The sequence below is a fragment of the Crinia signifera genome, chromosome 3, assembly GCF_055691185.1.
Source record: "Crinia signifera chromosome 3, ASM5569118v1, whole genome shotgun sequence".
NCBI lineage: Eukaryota > Metazoa > Chordata > Amphibia > Anura > Myobatrachidae > Crinia > Crinia signifera.
In genome coordinates this window covers 182719982-182741705 of record NC_139219.1, presented here as the reverse complement: position 1 = coordinate 182741705, position 21724 = coordinate 182719982, and the positions used below count along the sequence as shown (strand labels likewise).

The window sequence follows — 21724 nt, the reverse complement described above, 5'->3', positions numbered from 1 at the left end:
ATCAGCACATCTACATTTTGATGGATGTGTCAGTATTACACCAGTGCTATAATAAAGTATAGTGCACAAATCTTTTATTTAGAGCATCCTTGGAACTAACTAGACAATCTGAACAAACTGACATTGTTCCTTAAATTCAAAGTACTGCATATGTTGAAACGGACACCTCAATCATATCTCCATGACAGCACAAAATGTCTTCATACATATTTATTTGAAAGAATGAATGCTGTCACTTTTGTATTCAGATTTTACTAGCAAGTTTCTTCACAGACTTGCATGAAGCACATCTGATTGCAATCAAAGTATAACAAAAGAGAATATTGGCTATGCAATATTTATATTATAAGTCTACCTGGCTGCCAAATCCCCATGACATAAATACTGGCTCAGGCCTATGAAGCATTCAGGAGGAAGAAAAATGGTCTATAGCAAAACACAGTTTGGATAGAAAATGATTAGCAATAGATGCAAATCTGCTGGTTGTCTATAAGGAGCAGATGGTGACCTTTACATACTTTTTTGATTGGTTTTCTTTAGTTGATATTGATGAAAATATTGAGTTAAATTTGTTATGTTTCAAACCCAGACGAATCATGACAGTTCTTGAGAGCATCTGAAAACCTTTTTTCCAGTTTAATTCAAAAGAGGTGTTATTGATTTCTTGTATTTCAACACAAGCGTTTAATGATTTGTCCTTAGTGAGAGATTCTAACTTCCATTGTCAGCATGAGTCTGTAAGCAAGTAATCTACTTGATTTGTCTTCCTTTTGCCATCACGTATATTCCATTTGCACAAAGCATCCAGTCTAAAATGAATTCTAATTTAATTTTAATTGTAGAAAGAAGTATTCTTTTCCGTAAATGCTTTTGCATATATTTATGCAGTTACAGCTATTTTTTAACCCTTTAAGTGGCAAAGGAAATTTGTCAAAATAGGTGTGAAAACTGCCAAGAAACCTTTTTATTAACCCTTTGAGTGCCAGCGTTGCTGTAAGAAATCCTCAAAATAGCCGTTAAAAATGCCAGCACTGCTCATAGCAACTGTTCTTTTTTTTGGGTGCAATAGCTAACTAATCTTCATATACCTGTAACTGACTTGACTGTATTTGTATTTATTTATTTATACTAAAAGAACAGTCTCTGTGAGCGAGGCTGGCATTTTTAGTGGATATACTGAGAATCGCTCACAGCAACATTGGCACTCAAAGGGTTGATCAATTGGTACTTATATGTTAGTTGGGTGACCACTAAGCTATTTTCTTAGTTTTACGCGGCCCCTCACAGGGCACGTAGCTCACCACACTTCGGGCTCGGTGGCTCGCCACACTATATAAAAACAACTCCATGCCGACATGGATAGAGGGGGTATGAGCGTACTTACTATAGTGGGCGCCCAACCAACATATAAGTACCGATCAATCCTTATGCAAACACCATATTCAATATATTCTATCAGGGCTGACCTACTGGTGATCTATTGGAACCCTTCATTATTTGTTATGTTTTATGGTCCCACAACTGGCATATAATGTCTATACACTATATTTACTTTGGCTATGTCTATGAACACATATACTCACTATGCCCCCACATCCCAAAAAAAAAACCAACGTATTAGTATTATGTCTGCATATAAAACCAGTATCTTCTGAATATGAAGTTAAATCTATCTCCATCTGAGCACATGGAGCCTGAATAAAGCAACCAAGAGCCAGCAACTGTTCAACTGGGGCCGATGTAAAGTAATATTTAGAGTTGGTGGGGATTTGTCCAAACTGAAATCTAAATTGCAGTGTAAAAATAAAATGGTTTCAGATTTGTGGGATACATGCAAAACCAGCCAGTGTTAACCCTGCATGCAAAAATAAAACTTCCCCTTGCATTGGAACATGGTTTGTACAACTACACAGTTCCTTTTTACTTGCGATTCATTTGGGATTGAACCGGGATTGATTTGAATGGCAACATTCGATTTGGAGTATATAGTACAGATCTGTACTATATAGTCTTGCATGCACAGTCTATTTTTCTATTTGATTTCGATGCTGCAGGGGCGCGCAATGGGATAGAATTTGCATCGAATGTGGCTGAAAACCGTTCGATGTCCGTTCCATTTTGGTATTTGCTTATATAAGCAAAATAGAGTACAAAATTAGACCAAATTGAACCATGTATATGGGACACTAGTTTATTCTGAACTCTGAATCAGGCCTAGCTTTTCCAACTCCAGTGTATTACAAAGACAAAAGAGTATGGGGTAAAGGTGCTTGGCATCATTATCGAACCTTCATACTGATTGATGGCTACTTGGTTACACCATTCATCTGAAACAATGTGTGACATCTTTATTTGATTGTGGCAAGGGTGTTGCAGACAATACTTTGCTACATGAAATGTAAATCAACATTGCTATTTACTAAGACCTTTTACAGAAGTATATCTATTTGTAATACAGATTTTGTATTGGGTTTAGCACTGCTTGTTGTATATAAAGTGCATGTGTGGGGGTATGTGCTAGAGTTTACTTCTCAATGTTACTATAAGCTCTGCCATATACTATTTACCATAAACACATCTGCTTCTGATAAGCACTAATATCTAAAAGTAATAAAAGGTCAGTATGGGCAGTGTAATGGTCAGCATCACTGCCTCAGCGCTGAGGTCAGGGGTCCCGACAGAAAATGAACCCTATTGTGTAATTATGTAAATTTATTTAGGCCAGGCTAAACGGGCCAAGCGTTTTTTTCTGCTGACAAATTCTATATTTCTAGAATAAAGAAGCAGATTGATATGCCACTAATTCTTTAGATGCTTTCATAAAGTAACTTTCACTAAGCATCGAGATGTGGAAAGCTATACTGGAGTAGAGTTTTCTTAGGGGACAATGTATTGACCGTGGTGGTGAAGTAATAAAGTGGAAGGTAATATTGCACCAGCCAATCGACTCCTAACTATCATTTTTCAAACTTACCTTTTACCATAAAACTTAGGAGCCGATTGGCTGCTGCTTTATCACTTTCCATTTTATCACTTCACCAGGCTTAATAAATCTGCCCCGAAGTGAGAAGGATGCAAAGTACCCACAGAAACCCAGCGTAAGCATGGGTAGAATAGAAAAACAGCACACATTTAGGACCATGGTGGCATAGCTGTGCTGCAGGAATGCTCACCATTACTGACCCAAAGGCTGGAAAGTACATGATATTACCAAGAAGTCATTTTTCAAGAACATATGTTGTTTGGTTTTTAAATAAACATGATAAGACACTACCATATGTGCCACTTCTTATAAATTACATGTTTAATGTAGATTTAGATTATAATCACTAAAATGAAAACAAAGGAATTCAATACGATCTAGCGTCACAGTTCCTTGCTTTGTTGTTTTTACCTTATAAATGGCACAAATAGCAAGCTTATCTCAAATGGTTCTAGTTTATAAGTTCTTGTAAATCTCTTTGTAGCAAATAAACTTTAATTTCAGTTGACTGATAATTATTTAAATACAATTTCTTTCCACAACTAATTCATGAATTGCCACATAACATCTAATGCTCAGTGTCCGAAAAATCTGTGCGGTCCATATTTTTTACTCACTTGTTAGACCATTTCTACAGTGTTCTGAATATCTCCTCATTATGTCCATAGTAATTTCATTTATTAATGGCACTTTGTAGCACTGGTACAAAAAGAATACCTTTTCTGTTTGTTGAATCTATCATCTATTATAAAATGACTTTTGGGCACCTCGCAGCATGCTTGTCTTGAAATGCCGACCCTGCTGGGCAGAACCACTTCATACTATCACACTTGATTTCCTGATAAAAAGCTGTTCCTGGGTGGTCCCATAAAAAAGAAACACAAATAATCCCCAAGCAGACTACATTATAGTTCGAAAAATATATTTACAGTCTATTACAAAGATTACAAATGGAAGTGTCTATGAAATGGTAATTCAGTAAATGTATTTTACTATTTTATAAGGAAACATCTTTGAAATGAATTTTCTCTAACAATTAAATAAATAGAAGGTCATAAAATAACAATGTACAGAGAATTAAACTGACTGTAAAGTAAAGTAAGCTGAAGAGAAGATCCATTTGTGTTTTCTGCAGCCATCTTTGGTCCTATATGGTAAAATACATTATGTAGCATTGAAATACCTGTTTTGTGAATCTCTGCAAGTAAAATAGAAAAATATAGTGCATTTTCAATGTTTTCAGAGCTCACTACAGAGAAATGTGTATACAAAACAAGACAGTATAAATAAAATTTACACACTTTACACTGAAACATTTACAATTTCTGTGGATGCCCACATAATCAAAGGAGACCGATTTCTGATTGATCCCTTGGATCTTTCGTTAACAGCCCGAATCTGTTCGGAAGGACACAATTCTACACGATGGATGGTCCACCATCTAAACATATTTTACAAATATATCTTTAACTCTAAAGATATGCACAAAGGGAATATCTAGAAAGACACAATTTATTATTGCTTCCGGTAGACAGAAAAAAGGCAAAAACCTCCTCCCATCAGATATTTATCTATAAAAAAGCCTATCCTACATACCATGTGATACAATTTAGCTAATCATGTGTGTTGCAAGATGTCTAACTCTTTAATGGTAAACAAAAGAGCTACCCTTTTCACCCTGATATATAATGCTAAATATAAAATCTAACTGTACAATCAAACATGGAGTGCATTCAACAAGATCTTGTACAAAATATAATTTGGCTATTTCAAATCTATTGTTGTAAGAAAAACAACTTGTTGATTCTTAGGTCACCTTGCACTTAATTGCAGGCAGTGAAAGGTTTCGACAGTGACTTTGCTGCAAGTCTGTTTTTTTTTATATTAATCTTGACATTCACAAAGGGAAGGCTTTATATTTTACAGTACTTGTTTCTGGTATGTAGATTCGGAGACCCTGTTTTTTTCAAGAGAATTAAATAACTCTCAGATTTTAGCAATTATTTAATGACGTAATGTTTTACTGTGTTTTCTGTATCAAAGGTGCCATGTCCGCACAGAGTGCCATTATTGCTTTGTATTCAGCAAGTCCTTAGAAATGATCCAAAAATAAACCGATATTAACCTGCAGAGTTTCTCTTGCCTGCTGTTGATTTTACCAATGTCTTCATAGATATCTAAGTAAAATGCCTGAATAACAGCATTTATATTATAATTTAAACCATGCTAATATTAGTCTCCTAATATGTGTGCAATTTAATAGATAAATCTCCTCCCCCTTCAAAAAAATCTAAGGAGAATAACACATTAAAAAATAAGATTATATAATAAAACACAGCTTAAGGAAAATATTTTGCCGTATTTACCAACAATCTTGTGATTTTGTCCAACAAATATATTCTTTTTTTTTTACTTTTAAAATTATTTATGTACAGTACATTTGAAAAAGTCCATTGGGCAAAAAGGAGGTTAGAGAGCTTGGTTTTGTTCTTGTTTTCAGGTAGTACTTTGTTATTACTGCTGTTAGGCTTGCCACGTGCGTTTGATCCAATTTCTCTCTTAGTAAATGTCTGGTGGCACTTAGGAGTTGAAGTCTGTAGGTTCTTGAGGATCTAGTTGGTTTTTATCTACTGCAAAAAGCCATAGTAGAGAGAACTCAGTTCACTGAGCAGATTCTAGCAGCAGTTCTTGTAAAGTAAAGGCCAGTGCTGTTGTCTCAGTCTTTCCTCCCTTGTGAGGGAGGGCTGTCTATCACACCTGTATTCCTGTTCCATGAAGATGTATCATTTGTGCTCTCATAGTTTGAATACTGCTCATGATCTTCTTCTGATGGCCAACCAATGAAATTCCTAGGCTCATGACGTCACTGTAGGGAGAAAGACCATTTCCTTTTATATATGTATATATTTACACATATGCGCGCGCACACACACACATACACACACATACACACACACACACCATACAGGCATACTTGCACACACACAATAGTAACAATTATTTTGAACCTACTTAATAGTCATCCTGGCAACAGCATCAAGGGAATTGTATCCTGCTGAACTGAAATTTTCCTTATATCGTTCCATCTTAATAGCTTCAAGCCATTCTCCAATTGAGCAAAATGCAGTAAAATCAGGGGTGTTCTGATCCAGAAGTGGGCTTACGGGTCTGGGAATTCAAAACAAACAAAGGTAAATAGATCTCAGCCTATGTAACCCCTTCTCAGAAGAAGGATTTAGTTGTTGATGAAATATTGTCTGACACACATTAAAAAAAAAAAAAAAATGGTAGTCTTTACCTAGCACGGTGCCCATCGCGGGCATTGAGTGCACTAAAAAATCGGGTGCGACGCGACCGACGCGATGCCCGCGATTTCCTATAGGGAACAATGTTAAATTTCTCAATTAACCCGATTTTTCTGTTCAATGCCTCAATTGACCCGATTTTTCCATAGGAAACAATGTTAAATGGCCCACAGAGGCCAAATAGGCACCCTAAAGTGTGAAATGGCCCCCACAATTGTTAACGCCACCCCACGATCAACGTCAACCCGAAGCGTGGCGAGCGCAGCGAGTCCCGCGAGGGGACGCGGATACCTGTGAAGCCCGCGAAGGGACGCGTTTACCTGTGAAGGTATCCGCGTCCCCTCGCGGGGCTCGCCACGCTTCGGGCTCGGTGGCTCGCTGCGCTCGCCACACTATTCTATTCTCAACTCCACGCCGACGTGGATAGTGGGGGTATGAAAAGGTCGTAGGACGCGTACGACCTCGCGGGCTCGCTGCGCTCGCCACGCTTCGGGTTGACGTTGATCGTGGGGTGGCGTTAACAATTGTGGGGGCCATTTCACACTTCAGGGTGGCTATTTGGCCTCTGTGGGCCATTTAACATTGTTTCCTATGGAAAAATCGGGTCAATTGAGGCATTGAACAGTAAAATCGGGTCAATTGAGAAATTTAACATTGATCCCTATGGGAAATCGCGGGCATCGCGTCGGTCGCGTCGCACCCGATTTTTAGTGCATTCAATGCCCGCGATGCCCACAATTTTTTTACCTGCGATGCCCACGATCAAAATCATGGGCGCCGTGCTAGGTAAAGAGTACCAAAAAATTATATATATATATATATGATCTTTACAAATCTTAGTGGTACTGGGGCAAAGGTATCTTTTTCCATTTCCCCTTCTCCCAATATTTAAACACATTTCATCACAACTGCTGGAAACACAGGAAAAAAGATTATTTTTTTCAAAAAAAGTCTTTGCTGGGACCCAGATTTTAGGTCAACAGTCAATAGGTCAACAGCAAGTGGTCAACATGCATTAGGATGACAAGGACGATAGGTTGGCACAAAAAAGGGTCGACCTGATAATGATCGACACATGAAAAGGTCAACATGAGCTTTCCTGATTTTATCATTCCCAATAGCAGTCCACCTAAATAGTAAAGTAAGACGTGTACCAAGCAGAGCGGTAGCGATATGAGGCACCTGTCTTAAAGATTCACTCACCATGCAAGGGTATGTGGTACATTAATTGAGGGTCCATGTGATCCAATGTACGAAAAAGGTGAGGAAAAACACATCTCAAACTTTTCATGCGTTGATAATTTGCGTGTCAACCCGTTTGCTTGCATCTACCCTTTTCCCATGTTAACATTGTGCATGTTAATCTTTTTGGGGTCAATCTAATTAATGTTGACACTATGATTCATACCCACTTTACCTGTGCAAGGTTATGATACCTAGATAGGTCAACATATCTATCCTCCATGATATACAACTTGCATTATACATATTGCATGAGCTTTATTTAGCGCTGAGCATCTTTTTTGCAACATTTCTATTCTTTGCAAAAATGGAATAGGACATAATTCAGCTTCTGCTGATTAAAATGATATGTCTATATTCAGTGTGTGGCTAGTGCTGTTTCTGCGTAAGAATTAGGACATTTCAGTATTTTCTTGGAAAACAGTGTAACATTGCAGATACAGCTGCAGCCACACACTGATTATACACATACTACATATTATTTTAATTAGAAGAAGCTGCTTGTGCATCTTATTAGCTATATTTTGCAAATAAGTTGCTATTTAAGGTAAACAAGTATAAAAAAGATGCGCAGAGTGATTGAGTGCTGCCATAGAATGACGCAACTAGAAGGGCTTGTTGAATGTGAAATTAGGCTAGATTTATGTGGACAGATCTGTATGCTCTCCCATAATTAAGATAATTGAATATCTGAATTCATTCCCTCTCTTGATTGGAATATTGATGATTACCCAACAAGCAATATTACACAAATGGACTTTCCCTTCTATTCCTTAGTGAAATGCAACAACATTTTAGACACCAAAAAATAGAAAATAGAGTGTATACAGTACATATGATGCCATTTTTTTTATTACAATGAATCTGTAGATATAAATTTATATATTGCTATTCTAATAATATTTCAATCCATGAACTGGTATCTTTATAAGTAGTTGGAACACAATCTAATCAGATATTGTGCAGTCATTTGGGACATATCTCGCCGTTGTATAATAATATACTGTATACACAGCAGAATATTTCAATTTAGTTTTTATATATCATGAGCTAAGGTAATTTGTGTATATGTGCAATACTATCTTTGTTGAATGTTTTGTAAAAACTAGAGATTCAATATATAAAAAAACTATCATTATATCACTTTGTGCCAGTTACATCAGTCTTGTCATAAAATAGCATTGAACAGTCATACAGATTTTCATGTATAAATGTTAAGTGTCCCAAAGCAATATCAGTCTACTAAGATAAGAAAACAAATAAACCATGCTCACAAGTATTGGCATTGGCATGGTTGCCTAGTGTGTATGGGGCTTTACACAATGCTGTATATGTAGCTTCAAATATAAAAAAACGGTTTGCTTCCTGTGTACAGTATATAAAAAACATTTATGGAATCTAGTATGAGAGATTCAAAATACAGGTCAATAAAGCGAATTGAAAACCTTCAACAAAAAAGTGGATCAACTACTGGAACTTAAATTTTGCACGTATTTATGAGAAAACATGTTCTAAAAATGTAATCTAATAAAAGAGAAAACAGGCACTGAATGGAAAATTCTTACCTATTACAAGTTCCCATTGGAGTTTTTAAGCTGTTAGGGTTTCGAATCATTTTATCTAGAATGCCAACAATCTGTTCAAATTTAGGCCTTTCTCCACGCTCCTTCAGCCAACAGTCTAACATTAGCTGATGAAGACCAGCAGGACAATCCATTGGTGCAGGTAACCGATAACCCTCCTCAATAGCTTTTATAACCTTATAAAGAAAAATACATTTTAATAATGTCTATTTCTCCTATGTATATATCAGCAAGAGATCAGTTACATTTTGATAAAAAAAAATCCATATAGGTTTCCTAGAATTTATTTATTAACAGTTTCTTATATAGCGCATACATATTACGCAGCGCTTTACAGAGAATATTTGACCATTCATATCAGTCCCTGCCCCAGTGGAGCTTACAATCTATATTCCCTACCACATGTACACGCACACAGACACAGTCATTCTAGGGTTAATTTTGTTAGAAGCCAATTGACCTACCAGTATATTTTTTGATTGTGGGAGGAAACAGGAGTGCCCGGAGGAAACACACGCAAGTACGGGGAGAATATACAAACTCCGCATAGTTATGGCCATGATGGGAATTGACCCCATGACCTCAGCACTGTGAGGCAGTAATGCTAACCATTACACCATCCGTATGCAGGGTTCGCAAATACGCGCTATAGCGCGTATTTTACCCTAAAACAGCCACCGGGGACTCCGTTTTTCAAACTGAAGGGGTCCCCGAGGACGCGCTGAGCTGCGCCTATGAGCCGCCGTTAGCCAATCACAGCAGAGGCCGCCGGGACCCAATCATTGCACAGTGGCTGCCCGGCCGCCAATCACTGCAAGTGCGCGCTCTGCCAGTTATTAAAGCCGCGCGCCCTGCCATTTGTTATGAGAGCAGGTTCACTGTCACACAGTGTCTGTGGCTCTGCATCCTTCTGCCGCCTCCCGCCGTGTAAGTCCATTCTGCTGCTGAGAGCTGGGGGCGGCATGCGATATGGCTGTAAAAACGGTACTTGTGTATTTTGGCGGCGCCCATCGCATCGCATACCATTACGCATGCGATGGTATGCGATGCGACGCGATTTCGTTGGTTAGTGTACAATGGCATACCCTAATGGGTGCTTACAATGTTAAATGCACCCCCACGGCACCCCCCCCCACTATAAACGTGAACCCGAAGCGTGGCGAGCGCAGGGAGCCCGCGAGGGGCGGCGGTACGCGTCCTACGACCTTTTCATACCCCCACTATCCACGTCGACGTGGAGTTGAGAAAAGATTAGTGTGGCGAGCGCAGCGAGCCACCAAGCCCGAAGCGTGGCGAGCGGACGCGGATACCTGTGAAGCCAGCGAAGGGACGCGGTTACCTGTGAAGGTATCCGCGTCCCATCGCGGGGCTCGCCACGCTTCGGGTTCGGTGGCTCGCTGCGCTCGCCACACTAATGTATTCTCAACTCCACGCCGACGTGGATAGTGGGGGTATGAAAAGGTCGTAGGACGCGTACCGCCGCCCCTCGCGTGCTCGCCACGCTTTAGGTTCACGTTTATAGTGGGGGGGTGGCGTGGGGGTGCATTTAACATTGTAAGCACCCATTAGGGTGCTCAAAAGCACCCTTTAGGGTGCTTATACGATTTTTCATCGTATAGGGGTCAAAATCGCGTTGCATCGCATGCCATCGGGTACATGGCATTCGATGCGATTCGTTCTTCGAACGATGCTGAAATCGGGCGCCGCCAAAATACACAAGTACCGTAAAAACTGACAGCCACTCTCGGCATTAGAGGTGAGCGGGCTGTCAGCGCAGTGGGGGACTGGATGTGGCTGGAAGAGCTGACACGCTGCTCAACTCAGAGCAGCGTTTCAGCTCTTCCAGCCACATCCAGTCCCCCACTGCGCTGACAGCCCGCTCACCTACTCTGGTGAGCGTTGTATCAGCTTTACCAACCCCCCCGGGCAGCAAGCATAAAATGTGCCCCCACCCCTGTGGCAACCAGAATAACCCCCACCACCGTGGCAACCAGAATAACCCCCACCTGGCAACCAGAATAAACTCCCCCCTGCGCCAACCAGCATGTAACCCCTGCAAGGAGCATGTAACCCCTGGCAACAAGCATGTAGGTAAGCAGCACTTATTTGCTATAATATATACTGGGCATTACAGTGTGTGCTATGATATATACTGGGCATTACGGTGTGTGCTATAATGTGTACAGGGCATAACGGTGTGTGCTATAATGTGTACTGGGCATAACTGTGTGTGCTGTAATGTGTACTGGGCATTACGGTGTGTGCTATAAAGTACCACTTCCCCGAAAAAGACACTGTCACTGGCACGCACTGTCCCTATTTTCACGTTTATATCGTTTCTAGTATATATGTATCTTTATGCGAGTGGGCCAATTGATACTTCCCCCTGACCCACATGTGCCATGCTGGGGAGAAGGGGAGAGGAGCCTTTTTGCCGTTGGGACCCACAAAAGGTCAGGTAGGACCCCAATTTTTAGAAGTGAAGGGTCTTCGGGACCCACTTTTTTGGGTGGTTTTCGCGAACACTGCGTATTTATTTAGAGAATACATTAATGATTAAGAAGTCAATCCTAAAGCTAGGTACACACTAAAGGATGCGTGTACCCAGCGATATCATTAGTGATGGGGACCCGGCATCGGCCAAGTCATACACACTTGCCGATGCCATCCACAATGATCGACAGGGTGCTCACAGGGGGGTGCATCCTACCAATGTTCACAATGGTACATGAGAGCACAGAGTTAGTCTTTTCTGCAGTCTTATGTGACAATTTATGAGTCGACATTGGCCACAAAAAAAGTTTGTATTGTTTCTCTAGCACCTTGCAACTACCACCACATAGGATGTGCACAGGGAATTCTTCAATGCTGCTGCACCATAATTGGCCGCAAAGGGGTAACAACAAATACATCCAATGTAGAAATACAATTTCAGAGCTGTGACCTGTCTATAAGTAAACCAGATACTGTATACAGATGACAAGCAGTTTCATACAGTAAATCCACAAACCCTCACCAACTGATTGAAGCCATCATACTTAGCACAAAAACACAGTAGGAATGCATTTAACTTGTTTTGTTGTGTTGATTCATGGTTTCTCCTTAGAGAAATCACTAACTAAAAATATGACAGTTCGGTTAAAACATAATACTAGATACTTCATTAAACCCTTGTGACCAGAGTAGAAACACAATGAGAGAATCAATCAAAAGGACATGTAAAAGGTTGATCTGATAAGGTAATTCATGTCACTGACATTATGTTACAAAGACCCTGTAAGAATAGTGGTGAAGTATTCATGCTCCTGGATACCATGCAGTGACAGATTGTCTGAAACTGACTAGTGGGAAGACAGACACAAAGGACTGTTTCAACCTGGTGAGCTCCAATTAACTCCCATCAAGTTGGTAGTTCCATCAAATGAAATAACTAAGTAATAACGCAAATACATATATTTTTACTCACAAAGCTTTGAAGTTTTAGCTGGACAATGTAAAAACTTGGTTTTATCTTCAGAACTTGTGCAGCTTTCAGCGATATTGAATTGGAAACCGGTAATGAATTTTACAAAAAAAAAAATTCCTTCATTACTTTTATCATGTTGTGATATTTGTCACCAAATAAAGTTATATTACAAATTCAGTGCCTCTAATCTGGTCATGTATACAGAGTTAGCAATGAAGTATGCAGCTGTACTTCTAAAGTGTTAATTGGTTTCTTCATCCCCCTGAGCTGTCCCAGTATGCTGGAATGTCATGTACCATAACTAACACCCATGTAAGGTACAAATCCAATTGCATTCTGCAGCTCAACTGCACCACCTTCTGTTGCCCAAAAATTGCAGAAGTGAATCACGGCTTAATCAAGATTTGAGTCAGTATAATTACAGCACCTGGGTAAAGGGAAAGTCAAGCCATTTACACTTGCATATGGTTAACTTTATATAAGCTTGTTGGATAATAATTAAAATATATTTTACAGAAACTACATATTTTCTTTGCACAATAAAAAATAATTTGTGTGGTAAAAGCCTCACAAATGCATGAAAAAAAACATACTGCTTGGGGGTTAACAGGGGCATATAGAAGATGATAAAGCTGGTACTAATTTACAGTATGCACACCCTGCTGTGTCTTACCGTGGGCACACATTTGGAATTTCTGAAATATTCTATGAGCAATACATTTATTTAATAGTCGCTATAGGTATCTTATAGGTATAAGATACAGTTCAAATTACAGGACGGCACTCACTTGCAATATGATAAAGGATCAGGGTCCATAGCAATGTTACAAGTTAAGAAGAAACAAACCAGCACTCAAGGATGATGAAAAAGTGGAGGTGTACAGTATTTGAGATTGGCCTGGTGCTTGTAAAATATAAGATCTAGATATATTTTTGAAGACAACCACGGAGCTCACTTACGGGGAGATTCAGCGTTATATGCAATTAGGCGAATTCTTTCCCATTGCGATGTTTTGGGGATTATGCATATGCAACCCCACTGTGCGAACGCCTTTAGCGAGTATCACACTTGCAAAGGCATTCGCACGTGTAGGGGAAGGCAGGCAGGGGGCAGTGATCAGGGGATCAGTGTTTTATGGGTGCCCCCGTGAAAACAATGGGTGTTCCCTTGGGGACATTGGTAGGCCGATACCTGCTGGGGGCAGATGGCTGACGTCCTTCGAATTATTTATTTCCCCTTCCACTGCATGCAAGGGGATGTGACCTCCTACACATCCCCTCCGCTGGGCAGCGTTCAGCAGCGAACGACCGCTGCTTCGCGAGTGGTACTGAATCATGCCCTTACTCTTTTAATACACAGACACGATTATCTCCTATAAAGAGTTACCCAATGACAAGTTAACACTAACATGACAGTACGGTGCCCATAATAAAGAAAGCCTTGGTGGATTTCAGTGTTCAAAATGTAAAATTAGATAGTTGTTTATTCTCCTAGAAAACATGGAATGAATCTAAAGAGACATCTGTCATAGTATGCAAACTGGGAGAAAAAAAAAACTGAAAATCAAGAATGTCAATTGATGAGCTACTCAAGATAAGACACACTTAGTATTAAACTTTTAAACACTGCAGCAGCTGACTCATGAATTGGCTGCTTCAATTGAATCTCCTCACAGCTTATGTCCAGCTCCAGGATAAATACAGATGAGAGTCTACCAACTCTGCGAGCTAAACAATAAATGATAAACACTACTTCCCATTCGCCTGTTGGAATGTTAAGCAGCTGTAGCTTTACAATCATTTTATATTCTTGTCAGAGATGTTTATGTTTGCTGGTAGAGCTTGAGGAAGGTGTCAAAGATATAAAACTTTACGGAGTATCTAGGGGAATGTAAATATTTCTTTTTTTTCCCCAACCCCAAGGATTTGTTTGCACATATTTTGACAGTCCATGAAATCTTTGACACTGAGTCCTGTCAGATGTTAACAACTTTGCATTCTGCAAAAAATGGCTCTTCACTTAAACTTTTTATATCTTTCTCAGGCTTTGTGATCTGTGCTCATAATACATATACATGAAATAAACTCTATTTGGCAGACATAAAATAGCTACTTCAAAAATGATTTTATACTGTATGCGTGCTGTATATTGCAAGCAAATGTAGCTTATATGTTAACATTCATATACCAATGGAGTTGAAGATGAAAACTTACATCCTGGTTTGACATATCCCAGTAAGGCCTTTCTCCATAGGACATTACTTCCCACATTACAATCCCGTAACTCCATACATCACTGGCCGATGTAAACTTGCGGTACTGGATAGCTTCTGGTGCTGTCCATCTAACTGGAATCTTTCCCCCCTACGTAAAACAAGTACACCAATTAAGTAACAAAAAATTGGTTTGTGTTTAAGTTAATTACTGGTTTACTCTCCTATTTGCCTATATACAGAAAATTACAAGTATGATGTTGATCAGAGAGGGTAAGGGAACTGTTGTCTTGAAACATAGACATTGCAGATAATTGTAGTTGTGTAACACGCTGTACATTTCTCTCATTCAACACGATTTGTATGCTTCTTTGTGTGTATTAATCAACACAGAAACACCTATTTATATTTGTATTTCTTTGTATACTAGAAAAAGATCCATATAAAGAAATCTGGATAAACTAGAGTAGTCCACACTGTGATCCTCCAAACCGCACCTTAGTCACCCAAATTCAAGCTCTCTGATTTGTACAAGGTGAGGTTTGTATGGGGTTGTTCAAATCAAAGGATTGCCTTTTCATAGTTAAAGCTTGTCAAAATGACACCAAGGCCATATTATAGGGGGAGGGGCGGTCACTGGACAAGGCTCTGTCATTGTTTATGCGTATATATCTGCCTCCTTCTCACCCGCATATTCTTCAGCCCCAGCACTGACCCCTCCTCCTCCTCTCTGTCACCATACTGCTCAGCCCACACAGGGTTTAATTTCTTCCTGCCAAACGTAAGTGGCCACACGTGCCCCTGTAACCTCCACTCTGAGTGCTGCCGGACCGCCAAAGTGGTTCCTGCATCAGTTTGCTGAATACTGCTGCTACTTGTTGCAGAGTCCCAGGATGGAAGGTAACCTGGGGTTCATGGCATATGGATGCAGTGTATGGAGGGAGCAGTACATAGAGGAGGGGGGTATAGAATATGGAAAAGAATGGGAGTGCACTGCATAAAAGGAATGTTTCATAAAAGGAATGCAAGAGAGAACTGAATGTTATCCAGGGTCTCAAACATGTTTCTAGTACAGTAGGCAGGGCTGCACGATAAGATACAATGCGAATTGTGATATTAGACTATGCCCCAATGTTGCACTGTTTGGGAGTGGGCAGGGACATGACATAAACCACATTTACACACCACCTGAATTTGTCATTTGGAGGGAAGGACTCAGAGGTAGGAAAATATTCAATTAATATTAAGTAAATGTAAGAGAGCACACTGAAATATTCACTACCCATTTACAGTATGTGCATCAGATCTCTGACAAGAGACAAACCTGGAGTCGAGTTTATTATAGTGATACCATAGATGTCCTGCATGGGGGGCACCCGTCAGTACAAATCACCCATGCCTGCCCCTTACCTGTACCTTAATTTTTTAAGCCGCCCTACTGCAAACTTTTTTTAGACACTTAAAAGGCAATTCGTATAAACAATATATGACAAAAACCTAACCTAGATAAATTGGTTTAACCCCTTGAGTGGTGGGTTTTGCTGGGGCAGGACAAACCTACCAGGCTCTAGAGGTGGTGCGCCAGTGGTGCACACCTGGAAACCACTGGCGTGCACCTATTCCACCTTAGTGGTATGCCCGGAAATTTTCCAGGACAGCCCGCAGCGGCAGCGTAGCTGAGCCCGGACATTTTCCGGGCATACCACCCAAGAGGTTAATGTCTGTACTTTTATTTCCTTATATACAGTATGTGTACTATATATGTATAGTGTGTTTAATGATTTTGTTGAAGAAGCTTATTTTGTATAACAATGCAAAGTCTCCAATACTTGGTTGCCCCTTATGTGAAAAAAACTTTATATTTTCTCAAGATATTAATCTATATAAACCAAACCAAAAAAAAAGAACTTACAGTTGTTGTGTATACTGCATCTTGGTCATCCTCTACAATGCGAGACAAGCCAAAGTCAGATACTTTGCAGACAAGGTTACTGTTGACAAGAATGTTTCGTGCTGCAAGATCCCGATGAACATATCCCATGTCAGCCAAATATCTCATTCCTGCTGCTATTCCTCTCAGCATCCCTACCAGCTGAATGACTGTGAACTGCCCATCAAGTTTCTAAACGACAGAAACAAATACTGTATGCTCAGTTAAGACTAAACTTTGAACATTGAAAACAAAATGGATAAAATGACTTAGAGCCAGATGCACTAAGCTTCAAAAAGTGATAAATGGAGAGTGATAAACAACCAACCAATCAGCTCCTATCTTAAGTTTTTCAAACACAGTCTGTGACATGTCAGGCAGGAGCTGATTGGCTGGCTGTTTAACACTCTCCATTTTATCACTTTTGAAGCTTAGTGCACCTGGCCATTAGGGGTATTCAAGTCCAGACAAAATTTTCGCCAGGTTTTGCCTTTTCACTATTCAATCACGGGCATTTTCGCCCATTTTTGAGTACATTTTCACTCATGCCTTTTCATTTTTTTTAGGGAGGCGAAATAGCACGGGCGAAAATGGATGCAAATGTCCCAAATCCATGTGAATTTGCAGCTATTTCGATGATACATGTTTTTGCCAATGCTGAATTGAATACGTAAATCAAATTTGACACAAAAAGTGGGCAAAATCGGACATAATTTAGGCCTGGATTGAATACCCCCCTTAATGGCAACATTCATTATACTTAAGCAGGTGTTATTCCATGATGTTGATCGAAAATGAATGTGTTTTCTCTATTTAAATAACTTGCGTATGAACATATGGGAATTATGGATGCTAGAAATGGGTGTGAGTGCTTTTACCTGTGCATTTGATCCCGGAGTATTTAGTGTTTGGACTTTTACAAAAGGCATTGTCTGAGTAGATCCTGAGCGTTTAGATTTTGGAGGGGAAGTAAACCATTCCAAACATTTCTAAAGTAGAAGATGATCACAGCTTAGTTCACCTTATATATAGTAATACCTTATTGGAATAATACAGCAAATATATTTGATTTTAATGTATTCTGATGCTATATTGCATATGTATATTGAGGGAGATATAGCAATTCTCAAAAAAAAAAAAAGAAATATAAAATAAAACACACTCAATTAGCTCCTAACTGTCATTGTGCAGTCTGTGTTTAAGAAGTGGAGCAGTTTGGTTGGTATTTCATCTCTATCGACATCAGTTAATGCTTTGGTCAATGTCTCTGTGACCAAATTCCTTGTACATATGTCGGGAAAAATTATTCATTTAAAAATGAAGCAGGAAATATACTTATGTTGTTAATCCATTTTATAAACAGTGGATATTTTACGTAATAAAACACAAAATGTAAAATGTTTTCACTGGTGTAGAAAATAGTTTGAGCTCTGTGATAACTTATACATATACTGAACGTTACCTACTGAATGAGACTGGTTGTACCTTTACAGTTTTAGGTCTTGTGATTCTACAGAGGCTGCAATATATCCTCAACCCATTTAATTTGATACACTGTATGTATAATTATATATATATATATATATATATATATATATATATATATATATATATATATATATATCATATAAACACACACTTCCAGGGTGCAGATAAAGTGCAACAAAATATGTTATTGCTTTGTGCACTTTATCTGCACTTATGCAAAGCCATTTGTCCTGAGGAAAAGGCGTTAAGCCTTCGAAACATCGACATGCACTAAAAGCGTTCTACTGTACACTGTACATTGCTGGGTAGTGGTACTCTAGGGTAGTGGCAATGTTGGCATAGTGCACTGAAAGTCTATCTGTAATGATGCTCTTCATACAGCTTTAAATTTAATTTGACACTTAGCAAATAAATTAGGTAATGCTGACTGCATATCACTAAGTGCTGACAGAATACTCTATATTTAATGCTGTTATCTTTAATGAGAATTACCACCACTAGTGTTTTATTACTGGGCAACCATATTACTGAAGTATATCCCAGTGGGCATTTCTGCAATTTCTGGTGTATTACTGGGAAATATTGTTTGCATAATACTATGCATTTCTGCTGCTAGTTTAATAACAACATTGCTGCTGGAGGAAATGTCGGTGATATGTTAAATCGAACAACCATCATGTTCCTTGGGTACGAGAACTATCAGATGCATACAGGCACTATAATGCTCTTGCTCCGGACTGTCTCACATTCACCTTTGGACCACAAAATACTGTACTGCTGATTCGTTGTAGTGGTTAACAGACACTAATGGTGTGTACACACGGGTACAATCAGCATGAGATTTTGTCTATATAGTCAAAATAGCGTGCAGATCGCACATGTTTTTTACCTTGCGATCCCGATGCGTGCTCCCGTGGCAGTACAAATCGAAACCAAGATAGACAGCAATGACTATATAGTGCAGATCTGCACTATATCGTCCAAATCACATGCATGTTGGGTGGCTTGCTGTGTGATTTCATCCTGATGCGATCTGACCGCATCAGGATCGAATAGCAAGCCTAAGCGACCGTGTGTACACACCATTCGGATGATCCTCTCACAAATACTCCAATGGGGATTGTTTTCTTTATAAATATACATGTTAGTCAAAATAAGGCTACAGTACTGTTACATATAAATATTTTCCAGGCAACAGTTCACAATCTTGCATTAATATCCTATTAGCCCTGATGCAGGTATCTCGCCCACCCCATCACACAACTGTACTAATTCCAACTGTCACCAAAACCCCATCACAGAGTAAAGGTGCCCATACACGCACCGATCCCGGCAGTGCGATACGTGCTTTGAGGTGCGCGCTCCCGCGGCACCTCATCGCACAGCACAAAAAGTATGTGCTGCACATACTTTTTGTACTTGCTTTTCATCACATCGCTTGCACAAGGTGTGCAATGCGATGCAATGGATGCTATTTTAGCCCAGAACGCACGCCGGGATTGGAGCGTGTATGGGCACCTTTACAGCTGTATCACTCCACTAGCACCATCCATAGAGACAAATTTCACAAAAAATAAAACACATCTCTGTCAGCAGCACATCCCTCCCTCAGTGTCAAACATACACGTAAAAATTGCTACATTAACTCACAGGGCCTCTCCTCAATCCTCACCAAAGAGGTCTGGATGCAATGATAATCTGTTTAAAGAACATAAACAGGACTATTTTTTTATTCCTACTATTCTATATCTGTTTTATCCTGTAGATCTATTTTGTAACAATACGGACCACTTTATAAGATAGATATACCACACTTGGGTGTATGATCACTGTATGGAATCTCATGCCTTGGGTGGCTGAAAACACTCGACTATGGCATCATACAGTATATGGTTTAGCTTGAATTAAAATCATATGGATTCATAATGTTGCTGTTTTCACAACACATGTATTGCATCTTATCTTGAGTAAGTGATCCAAATTAAGAATAATGGACTTTCAATTTTGTTTATTTATTTAGTGACACATAGGTTTTACTGACTGAGTGTGAAGGAACAGAGACCACCAATTAAGGTTGGACAGGTTCCAAATTCCTTATTTGTGATGAATTAGACTACTGGTATGGGTTTAAAAATTATTTCATACAGTGCAAAAGAACTACTGTTCAAGTGTGTTATCTACACAGTGGATCATTTCCTTGACACATATCCTCCGTTGAAATTACACTTTATGCACCTAGTTGAAGTCTTGTAAAAGGAATGACAATAGTGGGAGCAGTGTCTCTCCAGTACAAGAGTTCTGGGAAATCTGTTTCAGATCCACTTTTCGGGGTTTATTTCAAGAATATTGTATGAAGAAGCCAAAAAAAAGCTTTATATTATCGAAATATTGGTTTAATAAACAATCCGTAAAATTGATATAGTTTTAGGGTAGTTACTGGTAGATTATAATTATTTAACATACTCAATGGTTTTTGGTACTGTCAATAGGATTATTATGTCGATTCACACTGCAGTTATGTGAATGTAAAATAATAGGGATTAGTGAAAAATCTTTTATACATTTAATTCCACCATTCTAAACATACATGTAAGAGTGTCCCCTCACTACTGATATAATATATATATATATATATATATATATATATATATATATATATATATATATATATATATATAGTCCGGGGTGTATCTACACCTATAATGGTGTAGAATGTCCAGCACTCTCCTAATTATAAGTCCAAAACAAATTTTGGTAAAATCCAAAGAACTGGTTTTATTCAATTTTCACAGGATGTAAAACGGATAAATTCACAGGTATTCATAGAACATGCCCCGACGTTTCAATCCTGCCCCGACGTTTCAATCCCGCACAAGGGGACCTTTCTCAAGGAGCTATTAGTTCTGTAGTACATCGATCTCAACGGAGATGAAGAGGGAAAAACCCTGGGTGACCGGAGCAGCTGCTCCGGCATGTTCTATGAATACCTGTGAATTTATCCGTTTGACATCCTGTGAAAATTGAATAAAACCAGTTCTTTGGATTTTACCAAAATTTGTTTTGGACTTATAATTAGGAGAGTGCTGGACATTCTACACCATTATAGGTGTATATACACCCCGGACTATAATTGGAAATACGCTCATCGCGCATCTCCTTTGTCTGGCACCCCGTGATACCTCAATTCAAGTGCGAGTGCGGTCTACACGTGGAACTATATATATATATATATATATATATACACATCGAATATCTATCTATTTATCTATATATCTATCTAGACAAATGTAGAGAACAATGACCAGCCTTCTTGACTAACTCTGATATAAAAGTACAATATTAAAACAATCTGCATAGACTTGTATTCACAATCAGATACCTCTATATATACAGGCACCAAATTATTTGCACTGTACTACATTAGTAGCCAGTCATGGAAAAATCACATTACACCAACTACCATTTGTCAAAGCCTGGTGTTTATAGTTATGGAATAGGTTTCTTATTGAATATA

General features: G+C 39.1%; 1 protein-coding gene across 7 annotated transcripts in view; it reads right to left on the bottom strand.

The window, feature by feature from the left end:
• Positions 1-2322: 2322 nt before the first annotated feature.
• Positions 2323-21724, bottom strand: part of EPHA7 (EPH receptor A7) — a 184658-nt gene continuing 165256 nt past the window's right edge. For 4 of the 7 annotated variants that reach the window (XM_083177030.1, XM_083177033.1, XM_083177031.1 and 1 more), the window contains exons 13-18: positions 17601-17711; positions 16705-16914; positions 14794-14943; positions 9096-9289; positions 5996-6151; positions 2323-5849 (exon numbers count right to left, since the gene is read on the bottom strand). In XM_083177030.1, coding sequence (XP_083033156.1) covers positions 5735-5849; positions 5996-6151; positions 9096-9289; positions 14794-14943; positions 16705-16914; positions 17601-17711 — 936 coding nt within the window. In that variant the 3' untranslated portion in view covers positions 2323-5734. The remainder of the gene's footprint in view (positions 5850-5995; positions 6152-9095; positions 9290-14793; positions 14944-16704; positions 16915-17600; positions 17712-21724) is intronic. The other 3 variants (XM_083177035.1, XM_083177036.1, XM_083177037.1) reach the window with 1 other exon arrangement.